General features: G+C 33.7%; 1 protein-coding gene across 2 annotated transcripts in view; it reads right to left on the bottom strand.

Annotated features, from left to right (window-relative positions):
• Positions 1-989: 989 nt before the first annotated feature.
• Positions 990-18891, bottom strand: part of SMC3 (structural maintenance of chromosomes 3) — a 47987-nt gene continuing 30085 nt past the window's right edge. For both annotated transcript variants that reach the window (XM_069098940.1, XM_069098939.1), the window contains exons 17-29: positions 15195-15336; positions 12429-12579; positions 11664-11816; positions 7633-7784; positions 7250-7408; positions 6250-6357; positions 5454-5562; positions 4618-4865; positions 4308-4520; positions 3719-3910; positions 3340-3517; positions 2497-2603; positions 990-1466 (exon numbers count right to left, since the gene is read on the bottom strand). In XM_069098940.1, coding sequence (XP_068955041.1) covers positions 1395-1466; positions 2497-2603; positions 3340-3517; positions 3719-3910; positions 4308-4520; positions 4618-4865; positions 5454-5562; positions 6250-6357; positions 7250-7408; positions 7633-7784; positions 11664-11816; positions 12429-12579; positions 15195-15336 — 1984 coding nt within the window. In that variant the 3' untranslated portion in view covers positions 990-1394. The remainder of the gene's footprint in view (positions 1467-2496; positions 2604-3339; positions 3518-3718; positions 3911-4307; positions 4521-4617; positions 4866-5453; positions 5563-6249; positions 6358-7249; positions 7409-7632; positions 7785-11663; positions 11817-12428; positions 12580-15194; positions 15337-18891) is intronic.

The raw sequence follows: 18891 nt of genomic DNA, 5'->3' as shown, positions 1-18891 counted from the left end.
AAAACACTCACAGATGATTGAAAGAGGGGGTCAGAGGGGTGGCCAGGTGGCTCAGCAAGTAAGAGCACAGGTCCCCAGTGTCGGGATGACTTGGGGGATTGAATCCAGACTCAGATACTTAGTACCACACCCAGAAATAACTGGCCGTAGAACCTTGAGCAAGTTACTTAACCCCAATTGCTTTAAAAAAAAAAAAAAGAGGGGGTCAAATAAGAAAGACAATTTAAAAACTAACACATTGAATAATATATGCTTATTTTAGAAGGAAGATATTTTTAAGAGACTGATGACATCAAATACAACCCTCTTTCCTGTTCTTTGCATTTGGAAGGATTTGTGCTAACTGGTGTCTGTCAAATAACAAATATAAAAATTGTTTGTAAGGCCTTTTTAAAAGAATCTCATTGTACCCTCATGGCAACCCTCTGAAGTAAGTAGGACAAGTTTTATTGTCCCTATATAATATAAAAGGAAATTAGGTTTATAGTATGAGATTCACTTACTTGCCCAAGAATACAAAGACAATTTTGGTAACAGACCCTGGAATATAATCCTAGTTTCTTGATTTGCCATTGTTATTTTTAGTAATATCCCTTAGTAGTCAAAAAGCTATGTTTCCAATATGAAGAAAGGAAAGGCTGAGTAACTTAAGGAAAACTTTTTAGTAAATTTACTGGTATACATAGGAGGGCAGGATCACAGGCCAATTTCTTATATTCAACGTTATTTATTAACCTCTAAGATTTGTATAAAGAAAAGTTACTCCTAAAAAACAATTAATTCAGTTAAATAAACTGAATCCTACCATACTGAAAAATTTTAAGGGCCAAAATATGCTGGGTTAAATGAAGAGAATATTGAACTTTACCATCTGAGGAATAATATTCCTACTTACCTGGGACTGGAATAGAGCAAAATTAAGATGTTATTTTAAAAAGAAAATTCACATTAACTACTCCAACTATAAATGAAAACACGCACACCTCTACTAAGTTACAGCCATAAAATCAATCATTTAATTGAAGCTATATATTTTTTAAAAGGATGAAGGCAGTACAACTGATAAAATTATAATTAGGGAAAGCTATGAAGCGTATCTTAAAAAGATTTAAAACAGCAAAGGGACACTTTACAAAAAGAGTGGAGAGGAAGAGTTCTTAAACTGTAAGTATAAAGGTACATAAACAGATATTTTATAAAAGAATACAGCAACAGAAACATAAAATGAATACACAAGGTCATCCAAGACTAAGAATCCTTGGGCCTTCTTAGTTAAAATATAAGCTCAAAAACTATTTTTAACATTGACCAAATATTTAGTTTGAAATTTACAGTTCCTCAGTCGAGGTTTCATACTATACACATCTTCCAAACAAGCTGCCAATAGTTTCCAATTAACCATGAGTGGTATCATCTTCCACAAAGTCTTTGGCCATCTCTGCTGTGATCACATCAATGTGACTAACCTGATGGAATAATATACATTAAAGCATAATCTCCCAAAGTATGTCATACAACATTAAGCAATTTCAATATTATCCTCAGCAACTGTAATACCTTGCATAAATGAATGCATATTAAACTTTTATAAACTCATATAAACTGCTGTGGAAAATTTTAGTGAAACTGACACTAATTATCAGTTACAATGGTATTTGCTTTATATAGTGATAGAAAAACTTTAATCAAAAAAAAGTTCTGAGTATGTGAATGCTTTTGACTGACCTTTGGAATATCTCTCATGTAATTCTAAATATCTCAAACTTACTGTTCATCATAGGATCAGAAAATTCTAAGCACGGTCCCCCTTGATTTGTCTTATATATATATATGTAAAATGTAATATTTAATAACAACTAAATAAGGCTTATATATCTGGTTATTTTATATACAGACATATATATAGATACACATATGTAAATCTACATTAACATGTTAATCTACATTTTACATATGCACAAATATAGTATAAGGTATGTATACAAAGTGAATCATGTGCATGTTTATGGCTGGTATTAAAAGTAGATTGTAAATTCCTTTAGGAAAAAGGTGCATGCTATTTTTTGCTTTTGTATTTCTAGTGCCTATTATATAGTAGATGCATAATAAATGTCCACTCAATTTAATTCAATGTTTCAGAAAGCACAGGAAATCAGAGAGGAGAAAATAGTAGACTACAAAGGAACAATAACTGCATTAAAAACAAAAAAATTAAAGCTGTGGAATGTTTTCCTAACCCCAATAAATACAAGAACAATGCTTGGCACATAACAGGTGATCAATAAATAAATGACTGTTGAATATGGATAAGTGCCAAAGAAACTGAAGCTCCTATAGGGATGTCTCAAAGAAAAAGCTTACTAACATCACATGATATCATTATCTGAGCATTAACTGTGTTCACTTTCTTTCATGAGCAAAAACACAGAAAGTAAGAAAAATCATTAGGGAGTAAAAAGGCCCCAATATTTCATGGAGGAGAGTCAAAAGAATTACCTTATTTCTGAACTTTACACCATAGAACTTATCAGCTGACTCAAGTAGTTCAGGCCTAAATGTAGTTGTGATAAACTGAGCATGTACAGCAAGTTCCATAATCATATCTGCAAAATTAAATGTTATTTACAAGAAGCTCATCTCATTATAAATGAGAACTTAAAAGAACAATAGTCATATCTCAAACACACTACTAAGAAAGTGTATGTGTAACTATTTGTTGGTCCTGCAAAGATGACTTCTTCATAAGAATAATTTTCTAAGAAAGAAACTTGTAATTATAGAATTTTTATTACATTTTTTTAAACATTTAGAAATAATTTCTATCAGCATGAGGTTAATTCAAACACTCTCTCTTTTACAAATATGCACCTCTTAGACAAAATAAACTTTTCTCAAATATTTGATATTATTTTATACTGTAAAGGAACTATAATTCTTTACAGAAGATGAAGATTACATTTGTGCAGGACTATTACAAAATTAAAATTAGTTTACATTAGCAATCATAACACTGTCATATAGTTTCCTTTTCATTACATGGCTATTCATGTACAGAGAAGAACAACAGAGCTTTAACATAAAAGGCTTCTATGTGAAATCAAAGTAGGCTTATTAACCTAGATCAGGAGACCAGACCATGCCTCTGGAGATGTGAGTTCTATTTCTAGCTTACTGCACTCAACTATATAAAACCAGAATGCCATACTGTTATGAAAACCACTACTTTCCATTAAAAAGAAACTACTGTAAGAAAATTGTAACTGTAATTCTGGAGAGGATTGATATTATATTTCATCAAGTTCTACTAGATATGAAAAAAGCACAAATTAAAAGCCTTACCTGAAACAGCCTTTCTGTGTTGAGCATCCAAAGCCTGGTCAATCTCATCAAACAAGTAAAAAGGAGCAGGGTCACATTTCTGAATTGCAAAAATTAGTGCAAGAGCCACCAAAGATTTCTGTCCACCTGACAGCTGTTGCATTTCCCGCATTTCACCTTGTTTTCCTGTAAATGATACCTATGAAAATATTAAATAGTAAGTCTTTATCTTATAGCTGTTAAACCCCCCACCAAAAAAACTGCCATGAGGTCCTTCAAAAAGTTTTCAAGTATTTACATCCATATGGACTATTTTAAATTCCTCAGATACTACTAAAGCTGAGCAATTAAATTTTTCTATAACACAGTTGAGAAAACTGAATTTAAAAAGGTATTTTACCCTTATTCCTACTCCAGTGAACTGGTCGACTGATGGGACACTGCTTTGTGAGCCAGAACCTCTTTCACTTTCAGTACTTCCTTCTCCTTCATCTTGAGATTGACTACCTTCCACATCACCTTTCTTCATCACCAACGTAGCTTTGCCACCAGGTACCAATTTCTGAAACACTTCACTAAAGTTCTTTGATACCTTGGATAAAAAAAATAAAAACCATCACTTAAATTCCCTTACATAAACCTTGTTAAGATAAAAATTATAGCAACTGTTGCTTAAAACCAAGAGATATAATTAAAAGCTATTCCAGTATTAGATGGACATTCCCTTGCATTGCATGGCATCATGACAAATTAGAACAGACATGAATATGAATGGCAAACTAAAAGTAACATTTATATAAATATGGAAACAGAATAGTGATTTGAGGATATGAGTAGTTTTGTTTTTTCAAAAGGTTTAATGAAATTTTACTACATGTGAGCAAACAATTCATTTCACATCTATTAGGTTCACTCTGTAACTTGGGAAAGAAAGCATGATAACACAAACAAAAAGCACACAAATGGGGCTCAACAGGATTAAACCATACCTGTTTGAAAGTTAATTGAATAGCCTCATACTTCCGGAGTTCAAGGACATTCATCAGCTCCATGATTGATTTGTAGCCCCTATCCAGCTCTTCCTGTCTCTTAATTAATTTCTCTTTCTGCTCAGAAAAATTTACAAATTGATCTAAGGCTTTTTTATTGACATGACTGTATTTTTTTAGTTCTGTGTTGCATTGTTCAAGTTTGCGAAACAGCTGCAAGAGAAAAAAAAGTAAAGTTATAGCTCGATTCTAAATAAAATTCTGATATATACAGTAAAATCTACTATTAGGTTTCCAACTGAAAACTAACCTGTTTGAGACTTAAAGTTTGGTATTTTTCAAATGCCTCTTGGGGAAGGGACCCAAGCTCTCGGATTTTCTTCATACACTCTTCTTTTTTCTTCAGAAGCATGCCTTGCCGATTTGTCATCTTTTCAAGCTCTTTTGTATCATGGTTTATAGCATCCATGTGCTCTTTTTCCATAGTTTTCCAGCGCTCCATGCTCTTCTGAAGATCTTTAATTGCAACCTCTGTTTTGTCAATGGAATTGTCCAGATCTAAACAAAAGTATGGGGAAAAAATTAGAATTTGGTACACACTTTAAAATCATCACACTCCTGGATTAAATTTAGCTTTGGTTCTAACAGCAATCTGGTAAACTGTCAAGAGGTTTTGCTTTGTCCAGTGTACACTGAAAACAAATTATAAAAATTTAAGAACCACTTGAAAGAACAAATTAATTAGGATAACATTTAACAATTAAAACACTGAAGAATGATCTTGGAATTTCTTGATTTTCCTTCCAAATTTTTAAAAACTGATCATCTGAATTTACACTCAGAAACCTGAAGGTATGACACAAACTTTTTCTTTAGTCATTGCACTCTTTCAGATAAACAATACATTTTCATTAAAGTATTTAGTGACAAACTTCAATTAGCTGGGATCTACTACTTAACGATAAACCTAGACTTCACCCACCACAAATGATTTATAGGGACACAGTATACACAAAAATAATTAGTACACACTTTTTTCTCTTAGGATTTCTATGATTAGTAGGATTTCTCCTTTGACCAAAGTGTTACGAGTGTCTTATAAATTTTAGAAAATATAGTAAATAGTTTTAGAAATAAGAAACCAACCATCTGATCGTGCCATAGTATCTTTTACACGTTTGTTGATGGCTTCAAGTTCTGATGTTGTAGCAGTGAGAACAGTACCACCTTCAGTTTCTCTCAATTCATTAAGTTCCTGCAATACAAAAATGTTGCCAACTATTTAAACTCATAAAGCAATAAAGTATAATTCTCATTAGAAGGTTTTAAAATAGATCAAGCTTAGAGACAGGAGAATGCAACATTTTTCTTTGCAGAAGTGGGGGACTATGGGCATGGAACACTGTATATGCTGTCAGCCTCATTTGATGTATTGGTTAGCTTTGCTGAACTGATTTTTCTTCCCTCTTTTCTTTTTTATTCTTTGTTATAAGGAATGTTCTCTGGGTTGAGGGAAGAAGTGAGGTACATATATGCCAATACACAAGTTATCAATACATGATATTACAGGGAGAGGGGGGATTTATATTCCAGAAGTATATAATCACGTAGAGGGCAGGAACTATTTTTCATTTTGTCTTTATCTCCTTAATGCTGTGTATGTATTAGGGGTTTGTACATATTAGAGGAAAGGGAAATATATTCAAAATATACTTGAGAGCTCCAGAATTCTCATTGCTAGGCTGAAGTGTGTCAGTAAGTGTCAAACACTGATAAATATTTTAAACGCCCAATTTGTAAGCCACCAACCTAACTGTTGAGAACTTTCTTGGGGAAAAAAAAATTCGGTCCACAATCAACCTTCCATGACTTAGAAAATTCAACTACCATAAGCAGCAAGAGATAGTTATTAAAGGAACCCATAAAGGAAGAGGAACTTTACCTGTTCTACTTGGTCTAAGCGTTTTCTCAGATTCTCATTGAGATAGGTCTCTACTCGAGTTATTATGCCTTCCAATTTAATCCTTTCATTTAAGAGCTGTCTGTTTTCCTAGAATTAGGGGGAAAAAAAGTAAGTCACAGATATAAAAAAACAAATTTCATTACACTAAAAGTTTTTCTAACAGTGATCCATAGACTATTAATCAATGGAGAATTAAAAGCAGTATTACTTTATAATTTTGTGAGATATGAGATATAACCCCTCTTCTATGTAAGCTGTTCTATGGTTATTGTTCCCTATAACAGATATAAACTCTCAAAGTTCTTGTTTTTGTCCACTTTGTTTTTTCCCCCTGAACTACGTGTCTCCCCCTGAACCTTTGCTATCTTACCAAATGCCATCAAAATATACTTAATCAAAAAAGTGCTGCCATGAATGTACATGTGGTCAAACGTATGTGTGCAGGTATGAATAGCTATAGCAAAAATGCACCTAAAATCAGTCAAAACACTCCTAAAATTTGTTGTGCCAATCCTAAGATACCTGGAAATCAAGCTATGGGAGCATTCAAAAGCAAGCTTTTAAAATGATATTATGTTTCCCAGATATAAACTAATCAGTATGACATATATATTCACTGAAAAAATAACTACTTTAATCTTTAAGCATTCTTTTTTTTAGTGTATGGGGCTGTTAGGTGGCATAGTAGAGTGCTGGGCCTGGAGTCATAAGGATCAAAGTTCAAATACTGCCTCAGATGTTCATTAGTTGTGTGACCTTGGGCAAGTCACTTAACCTCTGCTTCTGTTTCCTCATCAATAAAAATGGGGATAATAATGGCATCTACCTCCCATGGTTGCTAAGTATCAAATGAAATAATATTAGTAAAGTATTTAGCATAGTGCTAGGCACATAGTAAGCACTATATAAATGTGAGCGATTATTGTTATTTAAAAATCACAATAGTAATTTCTAAGATTATTTAGCAAGCCATACTTACTTGCTGTAGCAGCCGAATTTCATCATTCAAATCATCTACTCGTCTCTGATCTTCCAGGCTGAGTTGAGATAGTAAATCTGTTCCCAGTTCTGCTTTCAGTGATTCTCTTGTCGATTCCATGGCATGTAAACTTGCCTCTAAGCTTTGCAAGCTACGTTGCTATGTGACAGATTGAGTCATTAATGCAAATATTCCTCAAGTTTTAGTCTACATGTACTTTTAGCAAATAAAGTAAGAGAAAATAAATTATAGTAAATATTTAAAATACCAAATTCCAGGATACCACTCTTAAAATTAAAATAGTATATAATTCTCTAATTTCAGATTATTAATAAAAATCTCTAATAATGATCAAGAGAAAGGAATTAAGAATTCCTATGTACCTTTGGCATAAAGGTTTTTTCAGATTGCTGTCTCTTCTCTTTCAGCATCTTCATCTCTGATAAAATACTGTCTCGAGATGCTTTGAATTTCCTCTGCTGGGTTTCAATTTGTTGCATTTGATTCATCAGCTGATCAATTTCATTATTAATCCATACAATGGGCTAAGGAAAATTCTGTCCAGTTTTAAATACAAAATTATTTTTTCTATCTCCTATATTGTCCCCTCCATATACTTTTTACCATTAAATATCACATTATCAGAGCAATCTTCCAAAACTCTACGGAACTTAGCAATGCTCAATTAAATACAGGACACATATTAACGTTTGCTGCTTCTAATCACAGAGACATTGTTAGACACTATCAATGTGTTGATTTTTTTTACTACGTTTAATTCTTTTGTTATAGTTATACAGTAGAGTTTTACAGAGAATGGCAGGATTCAATGGGAAAAGGCAATGTTGTTTAAAAACTATCTAAAATTAAAAAAAAATTTTTAAATTATTTTTCTGCTATTATAACCTAAAAAGTATGAAGTATATATTTCAGCAATAATTGCAGGGGAAAAAAATCTGAAGAAAGTTACTTTGTACCTCTTCTAATAAATAAAATCAGATAGATGGTACTGTGTAGCAACTATTTTTATGCTGCCAACACTTTTTCTAATTCTCTTCTTGCTTTTTTAAAATTTTGTCAAATTTAATCTGAGTCCAACATAATTTGGCAATCTTAATCCATGTTTGGGTAGTGCTTAGTAGAACCAAAACACATTCAACTTTATTGGGTATATTTACCTTTTAATCAGAACCCAATTCAAATACTAAATGTACAAGCTCAATAAGATCAGAATCTAACTGAAATCACTATGCCTGGTTCACATTAAAAAGCTTTACTATTCACATAACAGATTCTCCTAACATATGACTGCTATTTACTCATACAAAATTCTAAATTAGAATGATTCATCCTCACAATAGTCACTAATTCCCCCTGAAATCTTCCTTTGTCAATAGCTGCAACAACACCTGAAACATTAGTCACAGAATCTGCATCACAGTCCAGCATGTACTGTGACAGTTTGGTAATAACATTCTACTTTCCACATTTTTATATCTGCTAAAGCTATTATTTACTCACTTAAAATAACACGGTTATCTTATGATGACTTGAAAAAAACTAATGAGGATGTAAACAGTGGTATCATCAGTATAAGCCAGCTTGAATCTTTTGGATTTTGAGCTAGGTGTAGGGTAAAAAGAAGAGATTCACTGCTTGGAAGTGATGATGCAAGGTTATCTGATAACAGAAAGTAGAACAATGCAATTCCTAGTCTATTTCTGTCCTCTGTGCTAAGGAGAATTAGCTTCAGACTGAAAATGATGAAACAAAAATGGTTCAAAGGAAAATAAAGTAGTGTAAAGTAAAGTCTGTGTGTCTGTCTGATGAGGTTAGCTTTGGCCTGGCAAACAATGCTCCTTGATTAATAAAAAAGAATAATTATGTGCTCTAAGAAAAAAAAAACTCCTCATATAAGCATGACATTCCTTCTCATTTCCAACCCTTGTGGGGACTATCCCCTATCCCTAGAACACATTTCCTTCTAATTCCTGTCTCAGAATCCCTAATTTCCTTCAAGGTTCAGCTGGCTTTTCACCTCCTCCATAAAGTCTTGATGCCCCTATCTATTTGGGCCTCCCCACCACAAAGTCCTCTTTCCAATCATTGTGTATTTTATATATTTTTATATATGTATGCATGTATGTATGGAGAGGTCTGTATCTATAAATATAAATACACAGATCTCTCTCTACACACACACACACACACACACACACGCACGCACACTGTCTGTCTGTCTGTCTCACTCACTCTCTCTCTCTCTGTACCTGGCTGGACTGTAAGCCTGCAGACAAGGATTGTTTCACTTTTATCTCTGCATGCCCAGCACCTAGCACAGTGCCTGCCACACATATCAGGTACTTAATAAATGCTTCTAGACTGGTTGCTATAAATGAGTTCAAGTCACCTTACCCAGACAGAGTACATTCCAGAGTACTGATGTTCCAGGGTACAGAAAGAATTTATAAATGTTTTCCCTGATCAGTCATCTTTTAAGCTGTGAAACTGCAGGTGGAGAAATACTGAGAACCAAATATTCCAATTTTCAAATAAGCAAAATATAACTTTATATGACTAAAAATCAGTGCCCATATTGATGTTCCACTCCAAATATAATCATAAGCTATTACAATTTTGCTTATGCTTTTAAAATATCGCTATATTTATGTGGAAAAAAAAAAGAATCCTGAAATGGGAACACTTCAAACAGAAAAATAAATTTTAAGAGGAACTAGAATATTTTAAAAATCGAGTTACATACCATTACATACTTTTTTATTTAGTACAACCATAAAGTAAAACAAACCCTAATAGAACGTAATATCGAAAGATTGCAATTGTAGTTCCAGTAATGCTCATTAACAAAGGGAGATATGGGAGCTATTTTAATACATATAATATTTATTTAAAGAGAAACTACCTCAAATCTCTACTTCATTTTACTAAGAAGTGAGAAATGCAATTGTAATTCTACCACTGAAATGGGAGAAAAGATCATAGGCTGCGAGCTGGACAACTGGGATTCCAGAGAGTCATGACAAACAGTACCAACATGTTCAGAACTGATTATCTGAATCCCAAGGAGAAATTAAATGCCATTTTCCTGAAATTGTTCGTGTGATACAGTCAGTCCTGTCACTCATCCTGAGCCTAGTTAAATTAAGATAGGTCACTAAAATAGGACAATACATGATACATCACGGGACTTCTTTTACAATTACCAAGCCTCTTGAGTTCCAAGAAGATTACAGCAATTTCAAAAAAGCTGTTAACAATCAAAAACAGTACCTTTAGGCATTATTCACAGGGATCATACTGCATATCTAGTTGGCCCGTATATAATTTATAGCTGACCAAGGTATATAAATAGTGTCAACTGTAAATATTAACAGTAAACTCTGCTGATAGTAACAATATTTCCTTTTGTTGGATTAGAAAAAAATCATCCCTAAAATTTTATATTCTCACTCATTCTCCCAGCCTACATCTCCTCTGAAAGGTAAAATGTACTGTTGTTAAAAACAGAGTAAGAAATGATGAAGGAGATGGAATCAAAAAACTTGCAAAGACATGTATAAAGTAATGCTGCATAAGGTGGGCTGAATCAGGAGAAAGGTCTCTAAAGTAAGAGCAATGTAAAAATAATCAACTTTGAGAGACCTGGTGGCACTGATAGACAAAAATAACAATTCCAAAGGATTCATGATAAAGTATGCTATCCACCTCCAGAGAGAGAACTGGTGGACTCAGTGCAGACTAAAACATATTTTTACTGTTTCTTGCCTTTTGGGGGGGTGGGGGTGGGGGGGTGGAAGGAACATTGCTAATAAAGAAATCTGACTGTACATATTTGTAATAGTTCTTTTTCCTCCTGCCTTCTTACTGAGTTGTGTGGTGAGAGAAACTGGAATTTTTTTTTTATTTTTATTTTTTTGCTTTTCGGAAGGCAATTGGGGTTAAGTGACTTGCCCGAGGTCACATGGCTGGTTTTTGTGCTAAGTGCTTGGCCCCATTTGAACTCAGGTCCTCCTGACTCCAGGACCAGTGCTCTATTCACTGCGCCACCTAGCCGCACTTTTTATTTGTAGAATATTTTTTAAAGAATTTTTAAAAGTCTCTGTACTTTAAATACTTTTTTTAAAAGGAGAAACTGAGGAAAAGTAATTTTTATCAATAAATGCTGGTATTAGATAGAAAAAACCTAACAGCTAACCATAAAAAAAAACAGAATGAAAGCAATTTTCTTTTTCTCCTTCAAACTACAGGTAAATGCTAAATAAGCTTATGAGATATGATAAAAGTGTACGTATTTTAAAAAAGAGTAAAATATTAATCTTCTACTAATTGAGAAAAAACTATACAATAAAACAGATGAAAAAACTTCAACTTATTCCATTCTCTAAAAGGATATTTTCAATATTTCTACGAAGATTCTCATTGAGCTTGGCTTCAAGTTCACCTAGTTCTTCTTCAGCCTTCCTAACATCTTTTTGCAATTCAAGTCGAGATTTTCTGGTATCATAATATCCTCCAGTTAGAGCACCTCGATGGCTGACTTGATCCCCTATGAAGAAGAATATAGAAAAATAGTGATTTTGTATAGCACATATATTTGTATAGTGTTTTATCAAAGCAACTCCTTTTTTTGGGGGGCGGGGGAGGTAATAATTGAGCTAGATTTTAAAGTGACACAGCTACATAACATTATGGCAGAAATCAGAGAATTTAATCTTTAAGATCATTTTATTATGCTTTCTAGATAAATCCTCTATTTTACAGACAAGAAAGCAAAGGCCTGGAATGGTAAAGTGGCTTGCCCATGGTAAGAGCTGGAAGAACATGACCATGTTTTCAATGATCTTTCCAATGTACTAAACTAGGAATAGGGGAATGGATGGATACATGAGGACATTTAGAAAATGTAAAAAACAAAAGATAGCAATAAAAATTTTTTAAATGTTTGTTTTCTTACCAAAAGAGAATAGAAAGCATAACATATTACTTTTTAATGACGATACAGTACTTTCTAAAGAACATAAACTTTTAAAGACTCTTGAAATTTACAGCCCTAATTTTAATAAACCATGACATCTTAAAATCAGTATATATGCCAAAAAAGTTAATGAGCTGTAATTCTGAAAAATTAAGACTACTGAATGCAACACTGGTTACAAACCTTCCAAAGTAATACAGTCCATAGTAAAGGCACGGGCCAACTGTGTAGAAACTTCCATGCTCCGACAAATCAGTGTCTTTCCAAACACATGTTTGAAGGCTTTGTCAAATCTTGGATTGTATCTTAGTTTACTGATCATTGGAATAGCATCCTGAAAAGGAAGTAGTCATGTTACCATACAACAATCAAAGTTAACCAGTAAGTGTTGGCAGAAATACAAACAGCAGTCTTTTAGGTATCTTTGCAACATCATGAAATAGTATCAAAAACTTAAGACTCAGAAAGAACCTTAAAGGTCATCCAGTTAAATCCCTTCATTTTAAACTGAGTGCCAGAGGTGCTACTTGCCCAATAATACAGATGATCTATGAAATCCGGCTCCATGGCAGGAACTCATTAAACATTTACTATACGGCAGATAATGTGCTAAATCAGGGGCACTAAGAAAAGCAAAAACATGACCCCTGCTCTCAAGATGCGAACATTCTACGGGGGAGACAACAAACAGCACGTATGTATAGTATAAGAGAAAGAAGATAATCTCAGTGAGGAGACACTAGAACAGGGGGAATCAGAAAAAGTAGCTTGTAGAAGATGAGATCTGAACTGAGTTTTGAAGGAAAACAAGAAAGCTAGGAGACAGAGACAAAGAGGGAGATCATTCCAGGAATGGTGGACAGACGGCACAAAGGCAGAGAATCAGGAGATGGAATGTTACATGAGAGGAATAACAAACAGGATAGTATACCTGGCTCTGAGAGATGGGAAAACTGGCTTATTAACACACCGATGATGGAGATGTGAAGTGGTTTAGCCATTCTGGAAAGCAATTTGGAATTATGCCTCCCCAAATTACTAATCTATGCATATCTAAATGCTGGGTATACTGACTGATTGATACCACTAGTAAGCTTATACCTCAATGAAATAAAAAAGGAAAATATCCTATCTGTACAAAATATCTATAGTCTTTGTGATAGAAAAGAGCTGTAAACCAAGGGAGTATCTGTCATTTGCAGAAGAAAATATGGCATACAAATGAAGTAGAAAGGGCTGTATGCCATGAAAAAAGGGATAGTTTCAAAGAATCTTGTGAAGCACTACAAGAACTAACACAGCAAAGTGAGCAGAGCCAATGGACCATTTCATAGAACAAAAACAATACTATAAAAATGAATGATGTAGGGGCAGCGAGGTGCAAGTGAACAGAGCACCAGTCCTGGAGTCAAGAGGGCCTATGTTCAAATCTGACCTCAGACATTTAACACTTACTAGCTGTGTGATGTTGGGCAAGTCAACTTCACCCCAACTGCCCTGCCTTCTCCCCTCCAAAAAGCAAAAAAAAAAAAAAAAAAAAAAGACTTAAGAATGCTAAGAACTCTGATCTATGTATTCAGTGACCAACCACAAGTCCAGAGAACCCACGAGGAAGAATGCTACCCATTTCCTGACATATACGTGATTGACTCAAGATGCATGAGACACATATTTTTGGACACAATGTGGGAATGTGTTTTGCTTGACTACAACTGTTATGAGGGTTTGGTTTTTCTTTTTTCCCTTCTTGAGGAAACGAAAAGGTGAGGAGAGAAAATACTTAGTTGAAACAAAATTTTTACTTGAAGAGTACCCTGTTGCAGTGAGGGACCAGTTGAGATTATGTGATGTGGGTATGCAGTGAACCTAATCCACGTAGCTTTGTAATTTCTTTTCTGTTCCATTCAGTAGCACAAAAGTAGGAGTGAAGATGGGAGGACTAATTGAAGTCCAACTCTTTCCATTGTACCATACACAAAAAAATTATGATTACACTGTAGAAATTTTAAAAGATTTCAGATTTGGGTAAGAGGAATAATGGTTACTCTCATATATCCCATTAATCTTTCCCTGAAATGAACCTTACCTCAAAGTTAGCTTGAAAATTATGAGAGCAGACTTCAAATTTTAGAATAACACTAGCCCTTTAAAAAATTACAACCTGTTTTTTTTTTCAGGTAGAATATTTCATTTCTGTCCACCAAAAAACTGCTAATGAAAATGTTGATTTTTATTTCCAAATATTCAAAAGCATTTAATTAGTGGGAATAGGAGGAAAAGAAGAAAGGATAACTATAATTTATAAAACTTACTATTCTGAATTAGACAATTCACAAATGCTGTATGTTATAAGACTATACAGTAACAGTTGCCAACACACTACTAAATAAGATATGCAATAAGGAACACATTGGGGTCCAAAGAAATAACTAAATCGCCTGTATCGATTTATAAATAACATAGGTAATACTTTTATATTATATATTATATTATAATATTATACATTAAATAATCATATAATATATTATATATAATAAAAATAACTTTTTAAAACATACACAGTTGGCAATGATATACTCCTTAGAGATTATTTCTTTCAGGCAATGGTAAATGAAAAATACTTTCGGGGCAGCTAGGTGGCGCAGTGAATAGAACACCAGCCCTGGAGTCAGGAGGACCTGAGTTCAAATTCCGCCTCAGACTGAGCTCAAATCTGGCCTCAGACACTTAACAATTACTAGCCGTGTGACCTTGGGCAAGGAACTTAACCCCTATCACTCTCCAAAAAGCAAAAAAAACAAAAAAACTTTCTATTTCATTTATAACCTAGAATGCTTAAAAAACTTATTGAAAAAGAAATAAAAGCAAATATATACTCATACACACATTTCCCACTGCCCCTACTCCACACCTCACCCCACATTCACATACCCCAAAATACTAACTTACATTGGTTTCTGGATAGGCTGTATCTCTGACATCCAACTTGTTGAGAGGCAGAAAGGTTACTTCCCCTGGAAGGTTCATTTTATTAAACTCCATTAAAATCTTGGTACTGACTTCATCTGAATCCACAATATGATAAAACAACCTAAATGTAAATAATACAGTATTTATGGTTTTTCTGCTTAAATTTTGAGTGACATGTAAATATATAATCAAATAATAATAACATACATTTATATATACCACTTCAAGGGTAATTACAAAGAACTCTGCCTTAAGCCAATCCTGACCAAGTTTTATTACTCAATTTTACAGATAATTAAACAGAGGCACCAAGATTTGTCTAGGATCACACAGCAGTTAAGTGATAGGGCTGGGACTCAAATTCTGGTCTTCTGATTCCAAATCCAATGTTTCTTTTCTATGATTCCATAAGCCACCTAAATCTTTAGAATTTTTTTCATTAAGTTTTTTTTTTAAGTTAACTTACTCATTTTTAGTTTTCAATATTAACTTTCATAAGTTTTAAATTTTCCCTCCCCCATCTAAATGGCATGAAATCTAATATATACTCTACATATACATTCCTATTAAACATATTTTCACTTTAGTCATGTTGTATATTAGAAATAGAATGGATGAGAGGAACCATGAGAATGAAAAAACAAAACAAAAGAAAACAGTCCCCTTCACTCTGCATGCAGACTGACCTGGTTATTTTGAAACAATTACTAAAACACTTTAAAAATTGATGTTTCAAGGTAAGGAGAAACTTTTCATTAATTGTGGACCAGGTCAAAATTCTTGACCAAATAGGGGAATAATAGGAGGTAAAACAATTTTGTTTACATAAGAGTGAAAGGTTTTTCCACAAATGAAATCAGTGCTGTTAGAATTAGAGATGAACAGCTGTCTGGGAAAAATATTTTTTGTCAAATTTCTGATAAATGCCTGATAAACCAAGATAATAAGGAATTGATAAAAACACAGAAGAACAAAAGCCATTCTCCCATAGATAAAAGGTCAAAGGATATGACCATGTAGTTTTCAAAAGAAATTAAAGTCATCAGATGAAAAATGTTCTAAATTACTACTGATAGTGTGAAAATTAAAACAATTCTAAGGATCCAACTCATATCAATTGGTAAAGATGGCAAAAACGGAAAATAACAATTATTTGATGGGCTGTGAGAAAATAAGCACACTTATATGCTGCTGGTGGACTACAACCAATCATTCCAGAAAACAATTTGTAATTTTATTTAAAAGTCGCTAAAAAACTGTGCAAAACCATCGACCCAAAGATATTAGTATTAAGATTATACTCCAAAGAGGGAAAGAGCCAGTCATACAAAAATATTAATAGCAGTACTTTTTGTTGTAGCAAAGAAATGAGACATGCACCAGCTGAGAAAAGGCTAATAAATTATGGTATATAAGTGCAACAGAATATTGTTATACTATAAGAAATAATGAACAGAAGGGAGGGATTTCAGTGAAAACTGAGAAAACTGATATAAATTAATGAAAAGTAAAATGATTAGAGCCAGAACAACTTAAGACTGAGGAAACTTCAGAACTCTGATCAATGTAGTGAACAATGATTAATCTAGGAAACTAATGAAGCATTCTTCCCATCTTATTAACAGTCAGGAGACTAGAGGTGAAGGAGATGTATCTCTATATAAGAACAGCAAGTTTCTTTTATTTGGCTGCATTTATTTATTACAAAGAAATTCTTTTATTTTAGGTGGGGAGATTTGGGAAGGTAGAGGGATAAAGAAAGAGATACAAAAAAAGTGTCAACGAAAAATTAAGACAGTAACAGAAAAAAGTAGGAGGTTCAAAAAGGTACACTAACAAACTAGACAGTATTGGAACTACTATGCTAAATTTAAAAATTTTCAAACTGTAAATAGATTCAGTTTCATATGCATTATTTTTCTTTTGTGTATGGAAACATTCATGGTCAAGTTCAGAATTTTAAAAATGAGACTTAGAAACAAAAGAATCCATATTCCCTCCAGTGAAACATATCACAGCCCATCTACACACAAGCAGACTGCCTTTGTGAACAGCTGTGACCAAAAAATTTCACCAAGTGGCAATGAACTTTTTGGATGACCGTCATCATACAGTTCTTTGCTGAGCCAACTCTCTTGCTCTTTTTAATCTTGATTTTTATTGTTAAGAGTTTGATAAGCATGAACCTGAACATTTCCTCAGACAAAGAACAGAAAACAAGTACTATATTTGAAACCAAGGATTATCTATTATGTACAGCCTTACAAAAAAAGACACATATTACATTTAATTTGGTATTTCCAATACTGTCCTGCCTCTCCATATTCTCTTCTGAACTTCTGCTGTTTTTTCAAATGTTTCATAAGGGATCTTTTTTTTAAAAAACTCACTATCACTATGGCTTCCACTTTTCCTCATTCCCTTTTTAAAAGTGAAAAAAAAAAAAACCCAAATGCATAATATGAGTGTGTCTAAAACCTAAAAGGCAGGCAGGTGGCACAGTGATAAATTATCCCAGGTCTGGAGTAAGAAATAGGCTGAAATCTGGCCTTCTAGAGGTGTGACCCTGAGCAAGACATTTAATCCTGTTTGCCTCAGTTGCCTCATCTCTAAAATGAGTGGGAAAAGGAAATTGCAAACCACTCCAGTTATCTTTGCCAAGAAACCTCAAATGCTGACACAAAGAGTTGGACATAACAAACAAATGAACATAACAAAAACTATATACCTCATTCTATACCTTTAGCGGAACAACTCTTTACCTAGTGGTTAAACCATGACTCATCTTCAATCTTTTTGGAATAATCAATGAATTGATTAAAGTTCTTCAACTTTCTAAAGTTGTTTTCCTGTATTGTAGCCATTGCATAAGTTCACCTAGTTCTGTTCATTTTACTTTCTCAATTCATACAAGTCACCCCCCACATTTCAGTGAATCCATCCCCATTCATCATTTCTTATGGTACAATATTCTACTGCACTCATATGCCATATTGATTTAGATATTCTTTGAATGATGGGCACCAACTTTTATTTCCAGTTCTTTGCTCTGATAAGTGCTGATAGGAATATTACATGCGAACAGACAGTTGTCAAGGACATATACAATTTAGTGACTTTGGGGATATAGTGCCAAACTGCTTTCAAAAAGAATCAATTCAGGGGCGGCCAGGTAGCACAGCGAGTAAAAGCACCAGCCCCAGAGTCGGGATGACCTGGGATCAAATCCGGGCTCTGAAACTTAGCACCACACCCAGAAAAAACTGGCCGTGTAACCTTGAGCAAGTTACTTAAACCCAATTGCTTAAAAGAGTCAATTCAAATCACAACTATGACAACAGTCCATTAGTGTGAATAATCTCCCATAACTCCACCAATAACTGCCATTATCACTTCAAAATTCATTTTTGCCAACCTGATGGATATGAGGTAGAACACCAAGGTTGCTTTAATTTGCGGTTCTCTAATTATTCGTGATTTGGAGCATTTTTTCATGTTTCAACAGCTTACTTTTCTTATTTCAAAAACTGCCTGTTCATATCTTGTGACCTTTCATGGGGAATGGTGTGCATGCATCAATTTCTTACATATCTTTGACATCAAAACTTTTATTGGAGAAATTTGCCACAAAGATTCATTCTCCCAGTTTCCCTCCTAATTCTAATTAGAATTATTT

This window comes from Petaurus breviceps, unplaced genomic scaffold, assembly GCF_028583685.1.
Source record: "Petaurus breviceps papuanus isolate PSGF00001 unplaced genomic scaffold, PetGlider_PUasm1.0 37, whole genome shotgun sequence".
NCBI classification, from domain to species: domain Eukaryota; kingdom Metazoa; phylum Chordata; class Mammalia; order Diprotodontia; family Petauridae; genus Petaurus; species Petaurus breviceps.
Note: the sequence above shows the minus strand (reverse complement) of the source record. Positions and strands in the feature narration are given on the sequence as shown.